This window comes from Oreochromis niloticus, linkage group LG3 (genome assembly GCF_001858045.2).
Source record: "Oreochromis niloticus isolate F11D_XX linkage group LG3, O_niloticus_UMD_NMBU, whole genome shotgun sequence".
NCBI classification, from domain to species: domain Eukaryota; kingdom Metazoa; phylum Chordata; class Actinopteri; order Cichliformes; family Cichlidae; genus Oreochromis; species Oreochromis niloticus.
In genome coordinates, this window is record NC_031967.2 from 85,047,283 (window position 1) to 85,073,201 (window position 25,919).

The window sequence follows — 25,919 nt, forward strand, 5'->3', positions numbered from 1 at the left end:
ATACAGCATGCTAACGCTAAGAGCTCGTAAAAACACGAGTTAAAAAGCTGCTTTTAGTGTTTAATCAGAGTCCAGGACTGAGAACAGCAGCAGAGCTGATGGATGATGAATTACTGGATGGAAGAAGCTTCTCATTAGCAGTGAATCAGTGTGTGTGCAGTTCTCTGCAAACTCAGCAGGAAGAATTAGTGTGAAGCTTTAACTCTGCTGATCCTCTTTGAATCATGGATCAGCTGAAATGTTTAAATGTTGTTCACACGTGTTGGACTGACTGAAGCTTCCAGTCACAGTGAATCAGTGTGTGTCAGTGAATGCATCGTGTGAGCTTCAGGCTCCATCTAGTGGACTGATAGTAGAGCAGCTGATGGCAGCTTCCTCTGCCTCACACTGCTGTCTGACTGCATTCAGCTGACACTGAGATGAAGCAGGAAAGAAGCAGCTGATATTTGGACAGCACACATGATGGAAAGGAGGATTTCAGCTGATGTGCACATGAATGATTTGTGTTTCCTCTGCAGGTGAAGGTAGAAAGTGTGTGTGAGCTGATGTGGATTGAGCAGCATGGATCAGTGTGAGGACAGAGAGGAGGGAGTCCCTCCCTCTAAAAGCACTCTGTGTGGGGAACATGAGAGCCAGACCAAAGCTCAGAGGTGAGATGACCATCTCTGACTGTCCATGACTCTTCTCCATGTCACAGCTCAGCACTCACATCACTGCTCCATCATTATTCACAGGAACCCACCTGGACCTCCACCCAGCTCTGTGTCCTTACAGAGTGACTGGTCTAAAGATGCTGGTCTTTACTTTAAATCAGGCGTGTGTCGTCCTGCAGAGAGGTAATGTGTGTGTAAATGTTGTTGTGTGTTTGTGAATAAATCCTCCATCGTGTTTAATGTCAGCTCTGTTTGTCTGTGAAGGTTCTCAGTCATCCAGGTCATCGTAGTCAAAGGAGTTTGCAAAGAAAAGCGTCTGGACTTCTTTGAGTTGCTTGAAGACGTTTCACCTCTCATCTGAGAAGCTTCTTCAGTTCTAAGGTCAAATGGCCGAGAGTCCCAGATTTAAACCCAGTGGGAGTTTCCCCCCAAAGAGGGACAAAGGACCCCCTGGTGATCCTCTAATCACATGCGACAAGGTGTGAAAGCGGGTGTGGTACCTAATCAGCCAGGGTTTCGGGTGAGCTCATTGTGAAACCTGGCCCCACCCTATCATGTGATATCCTGAGGTCAGATGGCCCAGGATGTGAGTGGGCGTTAAGGCGTCTGGGGAGGGAACTCAAAACTGGATTATAGATGGCAGACAGTTGGTGTCGTAAACCACCGCCTCTGTTCAAAGATGGTCGCTCACAGTGGACATAGATGGCCTCTTTCACTCCTCTTTCAAACCATCTGTCCTCTCTGTCCAATATGTGAGCATTGGCATCCTCGAAAGAGTGACCTTTATCCTTAAGATGCAGGTGGACTGCTGAGTCTTGTCCTGTGGAGGTGGCTCTTCTATGTTGTGCCATGCGCTTGTGAAGTGGCTGTTTGGTCTCTCCAATGTAGAGGTCCGGTCAGCTCTGTTTCACACACATTTCTATGTTCATATGTGCAGCGGTGTGTGTTGGAGTGTTTCCACACACACAGCAGATACTCAGAGATTATTTTTAGGAAGGGGAGATGTTCTCAAACTCTGTCCTAAAACTCTTCCCTCAGTCTGATCCCCACTTCCTGCTCCTCAGCAGTGCTGCTGTTTTCATGAACCAGGACAGAAATGAACTGAACTGTTGTTTCCTCATCAACTTCTTTCTGTCTGCTGAATCTGTAGTGAATCAAAGTGAAACGTGTCAAAATGTTAATGATCCAATTTGTTGGATGAACGTGTGAATGTTGCAGTGTGCTGTTAAACAGTAACTGTGACGTGTCCTCATCTGACAGTAGATCATGTTTCTGTTCTTGGTCACATGACACAGGTCAGCTGTTCACACAGAGTTCATCTTTATAGGCTGGAACAGTTTGGAATAATACTGGGAACAATGGTTCTTATATGGAGCTTTTCTCCTCTGAGCACTTTGATACTCGCCTCATTCACACATTTATACGAGTGTGTTTCCTGTTTTCCTGTGAGTTTAGATATAAATGATAACACACTGTTAGTGGATCACACTGGGGCTGCATCTTTCATTGTTAATCTCACCTTCAGTGTCACACAGACAGGATCTGATGAGCTTCTTGTTGGATTGAAAGAGGAGTGAAAGAAGCCATTTACGTCCACTGTGAGCGACCATCTTTGAACAGAGGCGGTGGTTTACGACACCAACTGTCTGCCATCTATAATCCAGTTTTGAGTTCCCTCCCCAGACGCCTTAACGCCCACTCACATCCTGGGCCATCTGACCTCAGGAATTCACATGAGAAGGTGGGGCCAGGTTTTGTTTCATCTTGTGCTCTCCATAAACTCCACAAGATGCTCGGTTGAACTTTCCCTCCTCCGAGGTAAACTTTTATTAAACTCTTAATAAACAGTCAGGAGTCACTACTTCTCACCTTCGGTGTTACACTCTCTAAACTCCGGGCAGAACACACAGGTAAATGCAATTCCCATTGCTACATCCCTTTTCTTTTACAAAGACAATGAACTATTCATAAGTTGAGAACTCAGTTTGCAACTGGAACAAAACTTAGACATGACATTTCTTTGTTGGACACAATTTTCTTCAAAAATAAAAAAAATTTCCTTCCACTTACGTTTTTAGCTTTTTTTTTTCCATTTTCCTTTATTATCACTTTTATTCATTTTTTTTCTTCCAAACAAGTAAACAGATCACAAAGCCATAACTCCAAATATTATCACAGATGTTTTTGTCTTTTTCTTTTTTTTTCCTTTTGTCTTTCCTCATACCAGTAACCAAATCACAACATATAACTCACAGATTACCCCTTAATTGCATACATAGTCCTTCAGATATCCAGGTTGTTGTACTACCCGTCCTGACCTTGTAGTACTGTTTTCTGTGTTCTCTTTGTTCTGTGTCGGCACAGTAATGTTCTGTCCCTCAGGCTGGAGATGTACCGACATGTCTTTTTTGACCTCCCCAGCTCACCTCAGATGGCGACGATTCCTTCTGAGGACTCTGCCGTTGTCCAACTCCACATCATAGGATCTGTTTCCCAGAGTGTTACACACTCTAGCCTTGGTCCATAAGATGTGTGGTTCAAAAGGTTAGACCCGCACCAAGTCCCCTGGGTTTAATGTGTCCATGTCATTCGCCGTCCTGTTGTAGTACTTTGATTGTCTCTCTCTGTTTTTCATCAGTGCTAATTTGTTGTCAGTCACTTTGGGTTGCAACAATCTGTCTCCTATTGGGAGGAGTGTCCTCGTCGTCCTGTCGAAATTCCCATTTCCGGCTGAAGTTGGCAAACTCTGTCGAGCTGTACTGGGGCCCGTTGTCAGAAAAAACAATATTTGGGATTCCCTGACGTGAGAAATGAGTCTTTAGTTTCCTAATCACAGTACTCGACTTGGTATCTGGTAGATAATCTATCTCCCAAAAGTTGGAGTAATAATCAACAGTTATTAGGTAGTCCCTACCCTCAAAGTTGAATAAATCTGTCCCAACTTTGGTCCATGGTCTAGTGGTCGGCTCGTGTGGTTTTAGTGTCTCTTTCTGTTGTTTCGCATCCACAGACCGACATATGTCACATGTTGCGATGTACTTTTTGATGTGGTCATTCATCCCGTGCCAGTAGACGCAGTCTCTAGCTCTCCTGAGGCACCCTTCTGTTCAGATGTGTGTTGAGTGAATTCGCTGTGTTATATCTGCCTGGAGTGCTTCTGGAATCACCACTCTCTCTCCCTTGAAGACCAATCCATCCTGTGTGCTCAGTTCATCCTGCAAAGATTGGAACTGGGTTATTTCAACAGGTACATCTTTTTTACAGGCCGACCACCCCTTTTGTATTGTTTTTATCAGCGTTTGTAGTGTGTGGTCGGTTCTTGTCCCTGCTCGTATGCTGTCCATGCTTTCCGTTGAAACAGGCACATAATCCACCATGTTGACACATTCTGTCTCCAACTCTGTCTGGCTTTTGATGCTGTCCTGCAGGTAGGCCCTACTCAGCGTATCAGCGAGTAGCATGTCGCGGCCTGGAACATATGTTATGGTTATATCATATTTTTGCAGCCTTAATAACATCCTTTGCAGTCTCTTAGGTGCATGTAACAGGGGCTTTTTAATAATGTTCTCGAGTGGCTTGTGATCTGATTGCACTCTCACAGTGTCAGCTCTTCTTCAGGGCTGTAATATTTCAAAACTGGGACTTGTATTCGTTTTTCTTTCAGTCTTTTAAATGCATCTTCCTGCACGTCTGTCCACTCCCATAGGCTGTCTTTTTGCGTCAGTTGTCTGAGAGGCTCACAGTCATCTGACAGATGCTTGTAGAACTTTGATAAATAGTTGACCATTCCAACTAGTCTCTGCACCCCTTTTATGTCAGTTGGTGCTGGCATCTCTGTGATGGCCCGTACCTTCTCTGGGTCAGCTCTCAGCCCCTCTGCCGTGAGTAGATGTCTGATGTATGGTACTTCCTGTCTTCTAAGCTTGAGTTTTCCCACATTCAATTTGATGTTCCTCTCTCTGCAGAGAGAATCCCCATCAGCATTCTCACCCAACGAAAGCGACCAAATGGTGTTGCGAATGTCGTGAGATGGCTTGACTCTTCTGTAAGCTTCACATGCCAAAAGCCATGTTTCACGTCACAAACTGTGAAAACTTTCGCTTTTGACACATCTGGCAGGATGTCATCTATTGTTGGTAACGGGAAATGACTACGCTTCAAAGCTTTGTTGAGCGGTCTCGGGTCAATACATATCCTGGGTTTGCCATTTGCCTTCTGCACTGTCACCATCCCACTGATCCAATCAGTACTACATTCGACTGGTGCTATTATTTGTCTGTCTGCAAGACTCATCAGTTCCTCTTTCAGTGGTTTCATCATCGACACTGGGACTCTGCGTTTTGGCAGTTTGACGGGCTGCACCGTTGTGTCGATTTCCAGCTCATATTCACCTTGCAAACATCCGTCTCCTGTAAACTGTTAAGGTTCAAAAATATAGGGAAGGAAACACAGGAGGAATGCAAGTAACCACACTGGTCCAAAGGGTAAAGATGATGATTTTAATGAAATGACACGCGTGGGAGAATGAGCGGACTCTGTAAGCAGACAGCCCCACAATCTCATCCTCCAAACATCAAAATACAGTTTTATATGCATCAGAGTATATTTAGTGACGCCCCCTCATTGCGTCATCACATACATCAGCTTCAAAACCACAAATGTTCTATTTGACAACTTAAGGCACAATTAAAAGTACACTGGCTTCCATCTTCTCCCCGGTGGTTTCCCGTAAGCCAGCTCAGCTCTCGCATCGTGCATCTACTGCTTCATCAGTCAACTTTCACCTACACCCTAACAGCGTGTGTGTGTATGTATGTCTGTCTGTGCGTGCACCGAGTGTGCATCTGCTCTCTGCACCTTAGTTGACCTCAACCAGGCTAAGGCCATCCTGTGTTGTGATGATCTTGATTTACATGTAAAATGTATAAAACAACTGTTTCAATCTAACACAACTACTCAAAGCTTAATCCGCCATAAATGCATAAAAACACCCTGCTCTTAACTTGCACTCACTCTGGTTTTGGTTTCACTTTTGCAAAGCCTGCAACTTCAAAAGCCTATAACTTCCTGTCTCATTTCGGGTTATAGATTCAACTCAACAGTTTAAAGTGGTTCTTACTGGACCTGTAATAAAGACTAATATGATACCAATATATTTGAACATTTGAATGCAATATCAATACCTCTTGTATACATATGCTTGCTATATGATTATGATGCAACAGTAATGACAGTAATAACAGTAATAACAAAATAATAAAAATAGAATTAATAAAAATAAAATAATAAATGGAAATAATAAAAATGACAAAAAATAATACTTCCTTCCCAACAAAACACATCCTGAAACTCAGTCTTTATATCTTCCAACAACCATGTGTTTTTCTCTGATGGACCTGTTGTCACTGAGCTGTCCAAAGCACAGATGTTATCATATTTAACTTGTATTAGCTTCATCGCTTCACTAGCTGTTCTCCCAAGTAGAGGCGTTTTACAATCCTCCTCTACCACTTGGAACTCGACTCTGTACTTTTTGTTGTTTCTTGGGTTTGTCAGCTTGACCTTACACTTTCCTAATGGACACAGCCTTGACTTATTGTACATCACAAGAACCTTGTCTGTGTGCTCCATTATGATGTTCGGGTTCAACAGGTTGATGGGAATAACGTTGCATGTTGCTCCACAGTCAACTTGAAACATGACCAGGCTGTTGCCAATCATCATGCCTGCAAACAGCTGCTCTCGTTTTTTCATGTCTGATTCTTTGATCTGGTTCACTTCTACTGCAGTCTGTGTCAAAGCTGTGACAGTCATTATGTCCTCACAGGAATCCGAGTCCTGCTCCATCACTGTGTGAACCTTTTTTCCATTTTCACCCTGTCTGCTTTTACTCCTACATGCTATAGCAAAATGATTTTCTTTGCCACATTTTTTGCATTTTTTTCCATATGCTGGGCATTTTGATTTGAATCTTTCGTGTGCTCTTCCACAAAATCTGCATGATATCTCTTTATCCAGTCTTTTTCTCTCTTTTTGTTTTACTGCATGCAGTTCTTCTACAGCCTGTCCCGCTATTGTTTTGTTGTATTCTCTTGAAATCTCCATTGCTCTACAAATATCCAGACATCTGTCTAATGTGAGGTTCTCTTCTCTGAGCAACCTTTCCCTCCAACTGGAGCTGTTCGTGCCACAGACGATCCGGTCTCTAATCAGTGAGTCTTTTAATCGTCCAAAGTTGCAGATGCTCGCCAGCATTCTCAGGTCTGTAACATATTTATCAATATTCTCTCCAGGAGCCTGATTGCGTGCAAAAAATCTGTATCTCTCGACAGTCTCATTTACTTTGGGAATACAGTGTTCATCTATTTTTTTTCATCAGCTCACTTACTGTTACTCGTGACTCAGCTCCGATCAGCGTCCCACAGAGCTCCCTGCCCCGTTCCTAGATGAGATAGTAAAACAGCTTGACTCTCGCCTTTTCCTCAGCATCCGGCAGAGCTAGTTCTGTGTAGAGTGTAAACTCTTCTTTCCATGTTTTCCACACCTTAGACAGGTTCACTGAATCCATACTCCACGTTGCGGGTGGCTTCAATCCATCCATCGTAGCGGCCGCTGCGAGTTAGCACCTCCGAGGCTAACTAGCCTAGCTGGACGTGTCGATACCGTCCGCTCAATCTCAATCAAAGCGCGGTGTGGATCACTCTAGACCCCGCTGCCACCATGTTTCATCTTGTGCTCTCCATAAACTCCACAAGATGCTCGGTTGAACTTTCCCTCCTCCGAGGTAGACTTTTATTAAACTCTTAATAAACAGTCAGGAGTCACTACTTCTCACCTTCCGGTGTTACACTCTCTAAACTCCGGGCGGAACACACGGGTAAATGCAATTCCCATTGCTACAGGTTTCACAATGAGCTCACCCGAAACTCTGGCTGATTAGGTCCCACACCCGCTTTCACACCTTGGCTCATGTGATTAGAGGATCATCAGGGGGTCCTTTGTCCCTCTTTGGGGGGATACTCCCACTAGGTTTAAATCTGGGACTCTCCACCATTTGACCTTAGAACTGAAGAAGCTTCTCGGATGAGAGGTGAGACATCTTCAAGCAACTTAAAGAAGTCCAGACGCTTTTCTTTGCAAGCTCCTTAGTCTACGATGACCTGGATGACTGAGAACCTTCACAGACATCCAGAGGACTTTACTACACCTTACTGACTGTGCTGATCTCACAGCAAGTTTGTTCCACAGTGTTGATGCTGAAACAGTGAAACACAGTCCTGTGTTTGAACCCTGACCTTTGACCCTGTAACAGTCATTTATTCTCTGGTCTGAGGGTCTCATCTAGAAGCTGCTCTGAGATAAAAAGTGCAGCTGTAACATGTAGAGATTTGATTCAACTGGATTCTGCTGTGAACGAGAAGCTGCTGCAGTGATGTGTTCACTGTCCTCAGTGTGTGTAGGAGTTTTGCTGCTGTGTGTTGTACTGACTGTAGACGAGACACTGCTGCATCATTTAGGCCTGAGCACACTGAGCTGCAATCATGTGATCAGGAGGAAATGAGGGTGTGGATCAGCTGATCAGGAGCATTGATCGCACTCTAGAAACCTTTGTGACCTGTACAAATGAGACTGAACTATTCACATGCTGATCAAAGATGAGCTAAGATTTCTATCAGAGTGTTTTCACTCAGTTATTAGTTGTTCAAGGAGGAGAGATTAGATTAAAAAGGCCTCTGGCTGTTTCTCAACACTTAACTACTCACATTCTTGGCAGAGATGGCATCATACCACTGTTTTATGTACTGATATCATAAATTTGGATATGAATCTGATATGGTCTATTTTATAATCACTAAAACTGCTTTTTTAAATCTATCTTGCTGCATTTTTTACTCAAATTTAAAAACAAACACTAAAGCTGTTCTGTTATACCTGTATGCAAAAACTACACTGCACTCAAAATATCTCACAGTTCGCAAAACTGATCTTTTTATATAAACTGTTAGCAAAATTTTAAGTCTGAGTATTTAAAGTAGTATTCAAAAAGTACAGGGTGGGCCTTTTATATGGATACACCATAATAACATGGGAATGGTTGGTGATATCAAAGTCCTGTTTGTGGCACATTAGTATATGTGAGGGGGCAAACTCCTCAAGATGGGTAGTGACCATGGTGGCCATTTAGAAGTCGGCCATCTTGGATACAACTTTTGTTTTTTTCAATAGGAAGAGGACCATGTGACACATCAAACTTATTGGTAATGTCACAAGAAAAACAATGGTGTATCCATATAAATGGCCCACCCTGCAGTCTGTGTGGTCACAGCTGCTTCAATGGTCGTGTCCAAATTCATGGGCTGCATCCTCCTGAGGACCCGGCCTTCGCGGTCTACGTGGGCCAGGTCCTCAGACGGTCGGGTAGGCCGGAAGTAAACGGCAGTGAAATTGGACGGTCTAGCCTTCTGATTAACGTCACCGCTGTCTCGGTGGAGTTTAATAAACTCGGCCTCAGGAGGATGCAGCCCATGAATTTGGACACGACCAGCAACTTTATCATGTTTGTGTCTGCAGAGGTCAGAGGTCACAGTCTGCAGGGTCCAGCTGTCCGTCTGTGAGGAGTGACCGGTCCAAACCTGAACCTCCTCTCTTCAGTGCTGAACCTGGACCAACGAGGTCAGAGAGCTGTGATGACTCCTTTACATGTTTGTGTTTCCTGGATAAATCTGACCTGAAACATCCTCAGATTGTTACAAAGATTCATTAAAAAGAAAACAATGAAAGAGAAAAGATCCAAATGTTAGACTTGGTCATTTGCTGTTTGAGGACAGTGATGCTCATATCTGTGGGGAAAGTGTGACCTGAGTGGGTTCATGTTTGTCTTTAAAGAGCTGCTCTGATTCTCTTTGTGTCTGATCTGTTAAACAGTCTGAGAGGTCACACAGAGACCCAGCAGCTAAAGCCTGGATCATACTGGCTGCTGTTACTCCATCAGGACAACACTGAACCACAGTGCTGTTCATGGAAATCAATCAATAAATTCAGAGCAACTTTACACTGTATTACCAAAAGTACTGACTCGTCTGCCTTCACACACATGTAAACTTGAGTGACATCATATTCTGAATCCACAGCATTTAATATGATGTCAGCCAAGAGTTCAACATATAACAGCTTAAACTGTTCTCAACAGGTTTTTTCACAGGTTTAAAATTAAAAAGGCTAAATCTATATTTTAGTAATGAAAGTGGCTTCATGTGTGTGTCCATGGTTCCTCTACAGAGTGGACCAGCAGAGCTCAGAGGTTCCCAGTGGTCAGTCTGCCCAGCAGCATCAAACACACATGGACTCCATATTTATGGTCTGTACATGTACAACAACTTTTATTATTAATATTAATAATAATACATTTATTTATAGGTCCCTTTCAGAACACCAAGGACTCTGTGGACTAAATGACCAAAAGAAACAAACTTTGAAATCAGACGGAGCAAATGTGATGACAGGGAAACGTTTTAAACATCGAGGCTTTAAACAGAAACCAAAGTGAAACAGTTTGAGATCAGTGGGAATGAAGCTGAATAACTGTTTCTGCAATAACTTTGAGAAATAAATGACAGATATGATGGAAATTAGCAGCATTAGCACTTACTAATGATGTGAGTCGACACTCGGCTGTACTGAGACGACCACATTAGGTGAAACTCAACTGTAATGGAAACCAGTGGATCCTGTCCAGTCGTGGCGACCTGTGGTGAGTCGATCTGAGCAGCTACTAATGGAAACGGGACCGTAGATGTGTTTGTGCTTAATAACAATGAATCACAGGATTTTTACATCACTGTGAAAATCTCATATTGTTTGTTAAAGTGTGCAGTTCAGGGTGTGTTACTAAAACTGTGGTTTGTTCACTTTCCAAAGACCCAGCCCCCATAAAAAGCAGCCAATCAGCTTCTAAGAGTTACACATCCACGCATATCTATCAAGTTAACTCTGGTCTAACACACTTGGATTTAGCTTGAAGAATGTTCCTGTACGAGCACTGAAAATGATTTTAAAAGCAGCCAATGTCCAAAGAACAACTTTGACACACCTTCATAAAGCCTGCAGATCACTTAAAAAAGAAAAACTAGCTGAAAGTCTGGCTGCTCTTATGAAAAGTACAGAGGAATTATGGGTAGCTCAACACTTGTGCACAATATAAGAGTTTAAATAAATCTAAGCATAACTCAAATTCCTACAGTCATACTGAGAAAATCATCAACAGCTAACTATCCAAGTGGATTTGTTTAAGACAGCTCCATCTGCTGGTGGCCCTCTGCAGGTGCATGAAAGGGGCGTGTTCATAGTGAAAGTAGTAGAGAAAGTAAAGCCCATGGGAAGGAGGAGGACTCTCAGCAGCTTCCAGCTCATATTCAGACATTTGACTTCTCACTGAAAGCAGCAAGTTTGAGTGTCTGTACCTTAATTAGAAGAGATAACGTGGCCATAGTAATTAGAGTTGATTGAGCAATGCTGTCCTTGTAATGTAGTTTATGATTTTTATACATCTTTTTGTGGACAAGTCCAGTTTTTCTGTAGAGCCTCTCAAGTTGGTGACAGCAGCAATGTTTGATCTAAGCTGCGCAGCGTCCTTTTGTGCTGACACCGGTGTTTGAGCTGGCAAATCTTGTGTAGTTAGTGTGTAGTGTAGTCAATAGTTTTGTTGTGTGTGTCAGAACAATGAGGCTGTGGAGGTAAGCATCAACGAAACAGAGCTCTCAGTTCTCACTCCTTCTTTATTCGTCTCCAACATCAACTGCACATATCGCGCCACAAAACAGAGGAACACACTTCCTCAACACTGGGTGTGAGTGGAGCCCTCTAGTGGTCCACCACACATGCCCACGAACACCCAGCAGAACTAGTCCAGGACCCGGGGCTTAAGCAAACGGCCAGAACAGCTGAACCGGGGGGGTGGGGAACTGACAGAGGGCAACCCAGCCCGGAAGCGAGGCTGGCACTGGCGGTCAGAAAAAGCTGCAGACGACTCGGACTCCGTTGACTGTGGGTCGCTCCTGGGGGAAAAAACAGAATCCATCAGCCCGGTGGCAGGTGGGCGGCTGCGGCGAGGGAACTGGGCCGGGACCACCTGATCCTCTTGCATAACATGTGCAGGCTTAAGTCTGTCAACAGAGACAACCTCCTGCCGACCGCCAAAGTCCAAAATGAAATGTTTGTTGCCTGGTTTAAGAACCCTGTATGGCCCGTCATATGGTGGACGCAGCGGAGTTCTATGGGCATCGTGCCTGACGAAAACAAAACGAGTAGAGTCCAACGAACTCAGAACAAAAGTGTCAGGCAGGCAGTGGTGCACAGTACTAGGAACAGGAAATGAGTCTCTTGGGGGGCGAAAAGGCAACAAAGAGGTATCAAAACATGGGGGAGGGCTCTCAGGTAAGAATTCCCCGGGGACCCGGAGGGGCTGGCCAAGGACCAGTTCAGCCGGGGAAACCCCGAGGTCTTCTTTAACCGCGCTACGCAATCCCAGCAAAACCCACGGAAGACGGTCGACCCAGTCGCTACCCGTTAAGGAAGCCCGGAGCGTGGCCTTAAGAGACCGGTGAAACCGTTCGCACATCCCGTTAGCTTGCGGGTGGTATGCTGTGGTGTGGTGGACCTTGACCCCCAGGCTGTCAGCCATAGCAGACCAAAGCTCAGAAACAAACTGGGGGCCCCTGTCCGAGGTAAAGTCAGCGGGGGGACCGAAATGTGAAACCCACGTCGACAAAAATGCTCTGGCCACCGTCACCGCTGTCGTGGACGCCAGGGGTACCGCCTCCGGCCACCTGGTCGTGTGGTCCACCACAGTCAAAAGGTGCGTGAAACCCTGTGACTGCGGCAAGGGACCAACCAGGTCCACATGAACGTGATCGAAACACCTACCGGGGATACGGAAAGGTTTGAGGGGTGCCTGCGTGTGCCGATGGATTTTCGAGTGTTGGCATGGGATACAAACCGCCGCCCATTCTTTCACCGTCTTGCGAAGGCCTGGCCAAATGAACCTGGCGCTGACCAGCTTGACCGAGGCCCAGACGCCGGGATGAGAGAGGGCATGCACCGAGTCAAAAACACGACGACGCCACGAAAGGGAAACCACCGGGCGGGGGCGGCCGGTGGAAATGTCGCAAAGAAGGTGCGGACCGCCGTCCCACACCGGGGTGTCCTCCAGCACCAGGGCCGTTTTCGTTGACTGAAGGGCAAGGATGTCCGGGTCAGCACGTTGCTCGGCGGCCATGGCAGCGTAGTCGACGCCGACATACACCAGAGAAACCAACACACGTGACAGACAGTCAGCGACGTGATTGGACTTACCAGCCACGTGCTGAATGTCTGTGGTAAACTCTGAAATGGCCGCCAACTGGCACTGCTGGCATGCGCTCCATGGGTCAGAGACCTTGGACATTGCAAATGTACGCAGTACAGTTGCGACCCTCGAGGAAAAAACGAAAATGTCGTGTCGCCAGGTGCAGAGCCAGCAACTCCCTGTCAAAAACACTGTACTTGCGTTCGGCATCCCGGAGCGTACGACTGAAAAAGGCGAGCGGTTGCCAGAGACCTGAAACGCGCTGTTCCAACATCCCACCCACTAGGTTTAAATCTGGGACTCTCCACCATTTGACCTTAGAACTGAAGAAGCTTCTCGGATGAGAGGTGAGACATCTTCAAGCAACTTAAAGAAGTCCAGACGCTTTTCTTTGCAAGCTCCTTAGTCTACGATGACCTGGATGACTGAGAACCTTCACAGACATCCAGAGGACTTTACTACACCTTACTGACTGTGCTGATCTCACAGCAAGTTTGTTCCACAGTGTTGATGCTGAAACAGTGAAACACAGTCCTGTGTTTGAACCCTGACCTTTGACCCTGTAACAGTCATTTATTCTCTGGTCTGAGGGTCTCATCTAGAAGCTGCTCTGAGATAAAAAGTGCAGCTGTAACATGTAGAGATTTGATTCAACTGGATTCTGCTGTGAACGAGAAGCTGCTGCAGTGATGTGTTCACTGTCCTCAGTGTGTGTAGGAGTTTTGCTGCTGTGTGTTGTACTGACTGTAGACGAGACACTGCTGCACCATTTAGGCCTGAGCACACTGAGCTGCAATCATGTGATCAGGAGGAAATGAGGGTGTGGATCAGCTGATCAGGAGCATTGATCGCACTCTAGAAACCTTTGTGACCTGTACAAATGAGACTGAACTATTCACATGCTGATCAAAGATGAGCTAAGATTTCTATCAGAGTGTTTTCACTCAGTTATTAGTTGTTCAAGGAGGAGAGATTAGATTAAAAAGGCCTCTGGCTGTTTCTCAACACTTAACTACTCACATTCTTGGCAGAGATGGCATCATACCACTGTTTTATGTACTGATATCATAAATTTGGATATGAATCTGATATGGTCTATTTTATAATCACTAAAACTGCTTTTTTAAATCTATCTTGCTGCATTTTTTACTCAAATTTAAAAACAAACACTAAAGCTGTTCTGTTATACCTGTATGCAAAAACTACACTGCACTCAAAATATCTCACAGTTCGCAAAACTGATCTTTTTATATAAACTGTTAGCAAAATTTTAAGTCTGAGTATTTAAAGTAGTATTCAAAAAGTACAGGGTGGGCCTTTTATATGGATACACCATAATAACATGGGAATGGTTGGTGATATCAAAGTCCTGTTTGTGGCACATTAGTATATGTGAGGGGGCAAACTCCTTGGTGACAGCAGCAATGTTTGATCTAAGCTGCGCAGCGTCCTTTTGTGCTGACACCGGTGTTTGAGCTGGCAAATCTTGTGTAGTTAGTGTGTAGTGTAGTCAATAGTTTTGTTGTGTGTGTCAGAACAATGAGGCTGTGGAGGTAAGCATCAACGAAACAGAGCTCTCAGTTCTCACTCCTTCTTTATTCGTCTCCAACATCAACTGCACATATCGCGCCACAAAACAGAAGAACACACTTCCTCAACACTGGGTGTGAGTGGAGCCCTCTAGTGGTCCACCACACATGCCCACGAACACCCAGCAGAACTAGTCCAGGACCCGGGGCTTAAGCAAACGGCCAGAACAGCTGAACCGGGGGGGTGGGGAACTGACAGAGGGCAACCCAGCCCGGAAGCGAGGCTGGCACTGGCGGTCAGAAAAAGCTGCAGACGACTCGGACTCCGTTGACTGTGGGTCGCTCCTGGGGGAAAAAACAGAATCCATCAGCCCGGTGGCAGGTGGGCGGCCGCGGCGAGGGAACTGGGCCGGGACCACCTGATCCTCTTGCATAACATGTGCAGGCTTAAGTCTGTCAACAGAGACAACCTCCTGCCGACCGCCAAAGTCCAAAATGAAATGTTTGTTGCCTGGTTTAAGAACCCTGTATGGCCCGTCATATGGTGGACGCAGCGGAGTTCTATGGGCATCGTGCCTGACGAAAACAAAACGAGTAGAGTCCAACGAACTCAGAACAAAAGTGTCAGGCAGGCAGTGGTGCACAGTACTAGGAACAGGAAATGAGTCTCTTGGGGGGCGAAAAGGCAACAAAGAGGTATCAAAACATGGGGGAGGGCTCTCAGGTAAGAATTCCCCGGGGACCCGGAGGGGCTGGCCAAGGACCAGTTCAGCCGGGGAAACCCCGAGGTCTTCTTTAACCGCGCTACGCAATCCCAGCAAAACCCACGGAAGACGGTCGACCCAGTCGCTACCCGTTAAGGAAGCCCGGAGCGTGGCCTTAAGAGACCGGTGAAACCGTTCGCACATCCCGTTAGCTTGCGGGTGGTATGCTGTGGTGTGGTGGACCTTGACCCCCAGGCTGTCAGCCATAGCAGACCAAAGCTCAGAAACAAACTGGGGGCCCCTGTCCGAGGTAAAGTCAGCGGGGGGACCGAAATGTGAAACCCACGTCGACAAAAATGCTCTGGCCACCGTCACCGCTGTCGTGGACGCCAGGGGTACCGCCTCCGGCCACCTGGTCGTGTGGTCCACCACAGTCAAAAGGTGCGTGAAACCCTGTGACTGCGGCAAGGGACCAACCAGGTCCACATGAACGTGATCGAAACACCTACCGGGGATACGGAAAGGTTTGAGGGGTGCCTGCGTGTGCCGATGGATTTTCGAGTGTTGGCATGGGATACAAACCGCCGCCCATTCTTTCACCGTCTTGCGAAGGCCTGGCCAAATGAACCTGGCGCTGACCAGCTTGACCGAGGCCCAGACGCCGGGATGAGAGAGGGCATGCACCGAGTCAAAAACACGACGACGCCACGAAAGGGAAACCACCGGGCGGGGGCGGCCGGTGGAAATGTCGCAAAGAAGGTGCGGACCGCCGTCCCACACCGGGGTGTCCTCCAGCACCAGGGCCGTTTTCGTTGACTGAAGGGCAAGGATGTCCGGGTCAGCACGTTGCTCGGCGGCCATGGCAGCGTAGTCGACGCCGACATACACCAGAGAAACCAACACACGTGACAGACAGTCAGCGACGTGATTGGACTTACCAGCCACGTGCTGAATGTCTGTGGTAAACTCTGAAATGGCCGCCAACTGGCACTGCTGGCATGCGCTCCATGGGTCAGAGACCTTGGACATTGCAAATGTACGCAGTACAGTTGCGACCCTCGAGGAAAAAACGAAAATGTCGTGTCGCCAGGTGCAGAGCCAGCAACTCCCTGTCAAAAACACTGTACTTGCGTTCGGCATCCCGGAGCGTACGACTGAAAAAGGCGAGCGGTTGCCAGAGACCTGAAACGCGCTGTTCCAACATCCCACCCACTGCCACGTCGGACGCGTCGGTGGTCAACGCGATCTCCGCTGACGGAAGCGGGTGTGCCAGCAGGGCGGCATCAGCCAGCGCAGACTTGGCTGCGGAAAACGCATGGACGCGTTCCTGCAGCCAGTCAACCGGATCTTTGGCTGTTTTACCTTTTAAGGCAGCATAGAGTGGCTGTAACAGGTGGGCAGCTCTGGGGAGAAAGCAGTTGTAAAAATTTATCATCCCCAAGAACTCCTGCAACGCTTTAACCGATGTGGGGCGTGGAAAAGCTGAAACGGCCTGGACTCTGTCGGGCAACGGAACCACACCTTCAGCGGAAATGCGGTGCCTGAGGAAATCCAGAACAGGCAACCCAAACTGGCACTTGGAAGGGTTGATGATCAGGCCGTGCGCTGCCAAGCGCTGGAAAACCTGGCGCAGATGGGACTCGTGCTGGCTCGCTGAGCAGCTGGCCACCAATATATCGTCCAGATAAACAAAAACGAACGGCAGCCCACGCAAAACTGAGTCCATCAGCAGCTGAAAGGTCTGGGCGGCACCTTTCAGGCCAAACAGCATGCGCAAAAACTCGAACAAGCCGAAGGGGGTAATGACAGCGGTCTTAGGAACGTCTTCGGCACGCACGGGAACTTGGTGATCACCCCGCACCAAGTCAATTTTAGAAAAAATCGACGTTCCGGCGAGATTGGCAGAAAAATTCTGAATGTGGGGGATGGGGTAACGGTCATTCTCCGTGGCATTATTTAAACGGCGGAAATCTCCGCATGGCCGCCACCGACCGTCCAATTTGGGCACCATGTGAAGCGGAGAGGCCCATGCACTGTTCGAACGCTGTACAATGCCAAGGCGCTCCATGGCTTCAAACTCTTCCCGAGCGATGGACAGTTTTCGCGGGGTTGAGGCAGCAAATCAGGTCCAAATGTGTTGTTCACAGTGATAAGATAAGATGACCTTTATTAGTCCCACAGGTGGGAAATTTGTTTTGTTACAGCAAAAGTGCAAGTTATGTAGCAGAAATTAGAAAAAACTGGAATGCAATAAAATAAAATAAAATACTATATACAATAGAAGATAGTGAGTGGTGTTAAGGTTCAGATATTGAGGAGGAATCCAAAATAACCACCACTGATCCGGCCGTGTGCAATTAGACGACATTTTAATGGATACACATGTGGAGCCCCAACACAGAGCAGATTCAGTGTTGGACTGACTTACAAACATCAGAACAAAGGTTTTTATAGGGGTGAAACAGTACAGCCCCTCCCTGTTGTCAGGCAGACTTAATACAGCATAAGTCAACTCAAAACCACAACTGTTCAGTTAACTTTTGACCCAGTTTAAAAGAACATAGCATCTTTGGCTCGAACCCAGGTGTCGTCCCACAAACGATTCTTATCTCGATGACATATCTAGTGTCTTCCTGTTTCAACTGACAGCCTAGGCACACTTTGCAATTACAGCAAAACACATCTCACTTCTAACCTACTAAAATGATTCTAAAGTGTTCGTGTATGGGTGTGTGTTCGTGTGCTCAGTGTTTGGTGTATGGATGTGTGCGTGCTCTGTGCACATCTCATGACCTCGTCTGCACCCCAGCTCACCTCACACCTCTCAGTCATCTTGAGACATGAGGCCCGCACGTACACAGGGAAACTGTATGTGTGGTTTTCTAAACTAAATGTCACACTCAAATGAGGCTACTGAGAGTATAAATGAGACTGCTTAACTCTTAGAACTTAAAACTTAACTCTAAAAGAATATAAGTACTAAAGGATGATAAAACTTAAAACTTAAACTTAACTCTAAAAGAATATAATTAATAAAGGATGATAAAACTTAAAGCTTAAACTTAACTCTAAAAGAATATAATTAATAAAGGATGATAACTGGAAAATATGACATGTAAGCAGGTGTGTTGCAATTCCTTTCAGAGCTCCGTCGTCCTCACCATGTATTGGCAGATCATAGCGTCCGCCAAGCGTTTCTGACCTTCACTTGACCAGGAGCCACAGCTCTTTTAATAAGCACAAATGCAATCATGTATAAAAGATTAAAATCATTTTCCTTATGGAGGGGTACTCCCCAAACTGCCAATATGTTTGCTCCTGTCACTTACAGTCAAACTGTTGGAAATCACAATGGTCGGCATGCTCTTTTGGAAGTTGCAAATTATATCCTGACCAGGGCATCTTTCCTGAACTGACAGTGGGATCATCAGTGTGCTGCTATGTTAACATCCTGCAGCAGGATGTGTTTGGTCAAAGAATTGTGTTTGGTCAAAGGTTGATTCTGTTCATCTGGACGTTTTCAGTGGGAGAAACGTTTCATCATCATTAGGTGACTTCTTCAGTCTCAGCTGAATGCAAGTTTCCAGCCTTATAAACAGGACATTTGTATGACTGAAACCAGCCCACTGAAGGAACAATGGGCTGGGAGGTCAGTTTATTGATCATTGGTACGCATATTGTCAGGACTATTGATCAGCAACCACTGATCAATGTCCATGAGTCCCATTCACAGAGAGTTGGGGAATGGCTGCAATCACAGCATTGTAAGATGGTGACAAATGTACCCTTAGGCCACCTCCTCCATTCACAGATGGTCTTTCCCTTTTCATGTAAATGGCCTCCTTGACTCCGCCCTCAAACCAGTGTTCACATTTACTCAGGACCTTCTTGATGTGATGCTCTTCTGCTTCCCTGGCTGCTGTGTCTGTGGGGATGGTGTTTGCTCTGTGTTGTAGCGTCCTGATGACGCCCAGTTTGTGCTCCAGTGGACGATGAGAGTCAAACCTTAAATACTGATCTGTATGTGTAAACAGAGTGAACCTTTAAGACAGTTGGCTGTACAATCAACTCAGTCACCTGAAACATCTCCAGGCTTCGATTATCAAACCGTTGGTAGTTCAGCTCTGAACACCAGTGAAATGTTTCTCCCACTGAAATCGCTGCATTCATATCAACAGAATCAACATTTTGGGATTGTGGAGTTGTGGAGAATGTCTCAGTTAATCAGATAAAGTCAAACTTATAATTGATGAAGAGATCGTGGATGATATGTTCCTTGATCATAAAGAAGTGGATGTTGTGTAGACTAAAGTTCAGAGTGGTGGGTCATTCATAAAGTATTCTCTTCCAGCTGCTGGAGGACAACATCATCACTTTTGTGAAGAACGAGCTGAAGAAGATCCAGAAGGCTCTGAATCCAAATAAGCCCCAGTGCTTGGAGTTTCAGAGGGAGGATGATGAGCAGAGGAGCAGCAGAGAGGCATTTGTGAAGATCACAGTGAACTTCCTGAGGAGAATGAAGCAGGAGGAGCTGGCTGATCGTCTGCAGAGCAGTAAGAGGATTTCTTACTTAAGGTTTTAAGCTGTTAGATAAAGGAGACACTTGTGACACCAGTGTGTTCAGTCATTTCTCAGTGGGTCAGAAATTGTTATCAGCATTTTGTAAAATATGATTGTTGAAGTTGTATTTTTATTGTTATTATTATTCAGAACTTCCAGCAGCAGTTTGTCTTAGTAACCTTAAGTCTGCACTGAAGAAGAAGTTCGAGTGTGTGTTTGAGGGCATCACTAAAGCAGGAAACCCAACCCTTCTGAATCAGATCTACACAGAGCTCTACATCACAGAGGGAGGGACTGCAGAGGTCAATGATGAACATGAGGTCAGACAGATTGAAACAGCATCCAGGAAACCAGACAGACCAGAAACAACAATCAGACAAGAAGACATCTTTAAAGCCTCACCTGGAAGAGATGAACCAATCAGAACAGTGCTGACAAAGGGAGTGGCTGGCATTGGGAAAACAGTGTTAACACAGAAATACAGCCTGGACTGGGCTGAAGACAAAGCCAACCAGGACATCCAGTTCATATTTCCATTCACTTTCAGAGAGCTGAATGTGCTGAAAGAGGAAAAGTTCAGCTTGGTGGGACTTGTTCATCACTTCTTTACTGAAACCAAAGAAGCAGGAATCTGCAGCTTTGAAGACTTCCAGGTTGTGTTCATCTTTGATGGTCTGGATGAGTGTCGACTTCCTCTGGACTTCCACAAAACTGCAATCCTAACTGACCCTAGAAAGTCCACCTCAGTGGATGTGCTGCTGATAAACCTCATCAGGGGGAAACTGCTTCCCTCTGCTCGCCTCTGGATAACCACACGACCTGCAGCAGCCAATCAGATACCTCCTGACTGTGTTGGCATGGTTACAGAGGTCAGAGGGTTCACTGACCGACAGAAGGAGGAGTACTTCAGGAAGAGATTCAGAGATGAGGAGCAGGCCAGCAGGATCATCTCCCACATCAAGACATCACGAAGCCTCCACATCATGTGTCAGATCCCAGTCTTCTGCTGGATCACTGCTACAGTTCTGGAGGATGTGCTGAAAACCAGAGAGGGAGGACAGCTGCCCAAGACCCTGACTGAGATGTACATCCACTTCCTGGTGGTTCAGGCCAAAGTGAAGAAGGTCAAGTATGATGGAGGAGCTGAGACAGATCCACACTGGAGTCCAGAGAGCAGGAAGATGATTGAGTCTCTGGGAAAACTGGCTTTTGATCAGCTGCAAAAAGGAAACCTGATCTTCTATGAATCAGACCTGAGAAAGTGTGGCATCGATATCAGAGCAGCCTCAGTGTACTCAGGAGTGTTCACACAGATCTTTAAAGAGGAGAGAGGACTGTACCAGGACAAGGTGTTCTGCTTCATCCATCTGAGTGTTCAGGAGTTTCTGGCTGCTCTTCATGTCCATCTGAACTTCATCAACTCTGGACTCAATCTGCTGGAACCACAACAAACAACAGGCTTTTGGTGGCCTTTCCATTTTATGCTGTGGTTTAAACCACTTCCAGAGAAAATAAACCTTTACCTGAGTGCTGTGAACAAGGCCTTACAGAGTCCAAATGGACACCTGGACTTGTTCCTCCGCTTCCTCCTGGGTCTTTTACTGCAGACCAATCAGAGTCTCCTACGAGGTCTGCTGACACAGACAGGAACTAGCTCACAGACCAATCAGGAAACAGTCCAGTACATCAAGGAGATGCTAAGTGAGAATCTGTCTGCAGAGAAAAGCATCAATCTGTTCCACTGTCTGAATGAACTGAATGATCGTTCTCTAGTGGAGGAGATCCAACAGTCCCTAAGATCAGGACGTCTCTCCACAGATGAACTGTCTCCTGCTCAGTGGTCAGCTCTGGTCTTCATCTTATTGTCATCAGAAAAAGATCTGGATGTGTTTGACCTGCAGAAATACTCTGCTTCAGAGGAGGCTCTTCTGAGGCTGCTGCCAGTGGTCAAAGCCTCCAACAAAGCTCTGTGAGTACATTTGTATTTATATGCTCGTTGACAAAAAGCAGGTGTGATCAACTAAAACAACTAATAAAATAACCCCCAAAACCACAGTTATGAGTGCTGGTGTCTGAAAAGTGTATACCACTTTTAAGTGATAATCAGTACTCACTTTGTTCAATACTGATTACCTGTCAGCATTTCTGAAATTTTTTTGGGTGTAACTGTCATCAAAGTTCCATCCAGACCTGGCCTTCAGTTGTTATCTAAGTTTTAATCATGAACTCTTCTGAAACGATTACAAAATAAAGAAATTTGACACATTTTGTTGATACCAAAAGCCTATTGAACTATCCACTGTTCTTTTACTGCTCTGTTCTCTCTTCTCTCTCTGATTGTTTCCACATGTTGCTCCTTACTGTCTTGACAAAAGAGAATGGAATATAAATAAATGTTATGTAATCTCATTACACTTGATCAAAAGTAATTTTTTAAATTGTTTTTCTGTTATTTTTCAGACTGAGTCTCTGTAACCTGTCAGAGAGAAGTTGTGAAGCTCTGTCCTCAGGTCTCAGCTCTCAGTCCTCTAATCTGAGAGCGTTGGACCTGAGTAACAATAACCTGCAGGATTCAGGCGTGACGTTTCTGTCTGAAGGACTGAAGAATCCACACTGGAAACTGGAAACTCTCAGGTGAGATCAAGCATTTTGTAATCAACTGGCAGAATTGGCAAAGTAATAATAAGGTAATCCTTTAATAAGAGGAGATGTGGAGGTGTTCTGATGTGCAACATACTCTTATGTTGAAAGATTCTAAAACAAGAAGTAGTCTCTGGGACTGCTTTCTGTTTTGTTGCTGTCTAAGTAGAAACTTGATGAGTTTGCAGAGTTGAATCCACAGCACACAACACAAATATTCTCACACCCGACAATATGTATATACTCACGGTGTTGGGTGCTGAAGATCATAATTAGAAATTTAATTATAAATTTCTTCAAATGCACATTCAGGTCTGTGACACTCATTCAGACCGTGAGCCATGGCTCTGCGCTACATACAGACATTTCTGCATCCCTGCCATTCAAAGGCACTTTGTTATATATAGTTTATATATGTAGTATTCAAAACTGACCCGTAAGCTTGGTGTTTTTAAAGGAAGTAATGTTAATTCAGTGTTTTCATTAGTCTTAATTTTATCCATTTACTACCACTAAGAAGAGAACGGACATGACCTTAAGGCCTGGACAAGTTTGAAATCTTTTGTCCTTCACAATGAAAAATGGGTATCACTTTATCCAGCTTCTAATTTATACATTCTGCACTCTGCTTTGCCATCTCCAATGTCACTGAAATTCAGCCAGATGCTGCTCATTTTATGCTTTCACTTTTTCCTGACACGCTTGAATTTAAACCTGTGTCTGTGTGTACCAGGCCTGTACCACTAAATTTGCTTTCTTCTGAACGTTTGCCCCCATCCCTTTCTTTAAATAGTGGCATGATCCCAGGCTGTCTCTTAATGTAATTGGCCACATGATGTGTCCATCAGAATAAAGTCCCAGCCCTGCTGCCTTGGAATATCAGCAAGCGCCCCTCCGACAGCCAAACCCATCTGTTCTCTGATTGTATTTTTAAATTTGTGATTGACATGACATGGACCAATCAGATGAAAGGAAGAAGAATAGGCTCAAAATTCGTACTTGTAACTTGCAAGCTTTTTTTTTTTTTTTGGCTAAGTCCACACACAAATCTTGTGTACACATACAAATCTTTTTTAAACACACACATTCTTTTTACACATACAAATCTTTTTCACACACACACATTCTTTTTACACATACAAATCCTGATTTACAAGTACAAAATATTTATGACCACAACAAATAAAACCAAATCCCAAAAAGCTTCAAGTCAAAAACACATCAAACTTTGAGGTTTTTCCCAAGGATGAGGAAGCAGACTCGGCCCCAAACAGCTGTATATATGGATGGTTACCACAGCAACCACAGCAGTGTGCTCTCATTATATTTAGTTGTATAAAGGTGTTTGTCATGTGTTGCAGCTGAAACAGCCTCATGTATGTTGACACAGGGAGAAAATAGTGTGAGAACACTGTTCACAGCAGTCACAGCTCGCTGCCTTCAACAGTCTCTTCCTTCCTTGTTTAGATGTCACTGATATCATCTTCTGCTCTCACACTGACCACCTGTTGGAGCTAACATGCTAACAACACAGCAGCATCACTACATGTAGTCCTTAGTGATGGAAACTGGAAGCATGAAGTCAGTGATGCTGGAATAAGCATCTCCACAGTGACACTAATGGTCACTATCATGACTCTTTGATGATATTCTGTGAAACACTGACAGAGAAAAGTGTTGGACAAATCTGAACAAGTCTACTTATTATACACAACTGTTCATAATTGTGATGGAGAAACGCCCTCCCTCCTGCTGCTCAGTTCACTCCGCTGTTCCACTCATGGTTGTTTATTATAGCCTGTTTTATTTTGGTAAGTATGGTCTCTGGTGTCAGACGTTGTCTGGATGAGTTTCATCTGTGTCACATGACCCTCCTGTGATGACCTCAGGTGTATAAATGGCTCTGTCCTTCCCTCAGTCTTTGTCAGTGTCAGTTTATCCTCATCATGTGCTGCCAGCCTCTTTTAGATTCTCTTTAGTTTGTTCCTCGTGTCCTTTCATTCCTCAGTTTAAGACACCAAACTCATCAAAGGATCAGTCTGCCTCCTGAAACACACCCATTCATGACATGAGACCAATACAAGATGTCCTTGGCAGCACAAACATTGTTTTAAAGGCAGCGATGGGCAAAGTGAGGCTTCATCAAACTGAAACATTGGAAGCATTTGTGCCGTCTTGAAGATGCTGTTCTGTGAAACGGGGACACAGACGAGCCCAGCACAGTTCACAACACAACTACAGACACAATAAATCAGTTTAGTCAAACAGAACAGACTGCTGTGTTTACTGTAATAAGCACACAGGTTTACAGCTGTTTGTTGGCTTCATGTTTTGCTCCCAGCCGTGAAACTTTGGATGCTTTATGTTGATTTTGAGGTTTTCTGGGAGTTTGTGTCATCAGGCTTGTTCTACACACTGTCAATCAAAGCTACAAGCTGGCATGGTGTTAGCTTTGATTTGGAATCACTTTTAAAAAGATAGATTTCCATGAAAAGACTAAATGTGTTTCTTTCTTTATACAAAGTTTGTCCCATTTTCACAGGCTCATTCTGACCAATCAGAAGTACGGTGGCCCCTAGAGACAAAGCACGTACAAACTCCAAAACACATGCAAACTCCAAAACACATGCAAACTCCAAAACACTTGCAAACTCCAAAACACTTGCAAACTCCAAAACACTTGCAAACTCCAAAACACTTGCAAAATCCAAAACACTTGCAAACTCCAAAACACTTGCAAACTCCAAAACACTTGCAAAATCCAAAACACTTGCAAACTCCAAAACACTTGCAAAATCCAAAACACTTGCAAAATCCAAAACACTTGCAAAATCCAAAACACTTGCAAACTCCAAAACACATGCAAACTCCAAATCACAACGGAAGTGCTCCAGGACGCTAGGGGCAGTGTTGAGCTCGATTTGCAAAATAAACGGCAAGTTTGTCTGTATGGGACGGTCTAGTCTCCGTCGCGCTTCCCAGGTTGCCTAGCAACCATGATACTAACCGCTGGAAACGTGTCATACAACTTTGTTTGACAGAAATGAAGGAGAACATATTTTGTTTATTTGTTTGTTTGTTTCTACAAGAGTTTTGTGTGATTTGATAAGTATCTGAGGCTGAGACCACAGGACAGTAAAACATGATTTTTGGGCTTCATTTCTGCACTGAACAGTCATTTAAGATTAGTTAGTAAATAACAATTAGCTAATGTTGTTCATGAGACTAAAGTCATATCACTTTGGTAATGTAAATATAATATGGCCAATATTATAGTTATTACATTAATCATTATTAGCTATTACAGCAGTGAACATGAACTCTGTGTCAAATACTGAGCTTCAGTACACATTCTAGTTGCAGTTATCTATATGTCTTATCACCTTAAATCTTCACTCAAAGAGAAGTATCTTTGACAGTGCATATATAGGTGTATCATATATAAGAGACAAATGTTGTTCCTTCAGTATGTTGGCATTGCTAAATTTAG

The 25,919-nt window shown here is 44.9% G+C and overlaps 1 protein-coding gene across 1 annotated transcript; it reads left to right on the forward strand.

Moving 5' to 3' along the window:
• Positions 1-597: 597 nt before the first annotated feature.
• LOC109200014 (protein NLRC3-like) lies at positions 598-21,762 on the forward strand. Its single transcript, XM_025905864.1, has 5 exons — positions 598-650; positions 735-836; positions 9,933-10,011; positions 19,581-19,782; positions 19,949-21,762. Exons 3-5 carry the CDS (start codon positions 9,994-9,996, stop codon positions 21,760-21,762), a joined length of 2,034 nt encoding a protein of 677 aa, XP_025761649.1. The 5' UTR covers positions 598-650; positions 735-836; positions 9,933-9,993.
• The last annotated feature ends 4,157 nt before the right edge of the window (positions 21,763-25,919 follow it).

Bases quoted from the DNA above. Each gene is read 5' to 3' on its own strand.
- LOC109200014 (XM_025905864.1), top strand. The intron at 19,783-19,948 runs GTAAGAGGATTT...CAGAACTTCCAG, and splicing joins GGCTGATCGTCTGCAGAGCA to CAGCAGTTTGTCTTAGTAAC.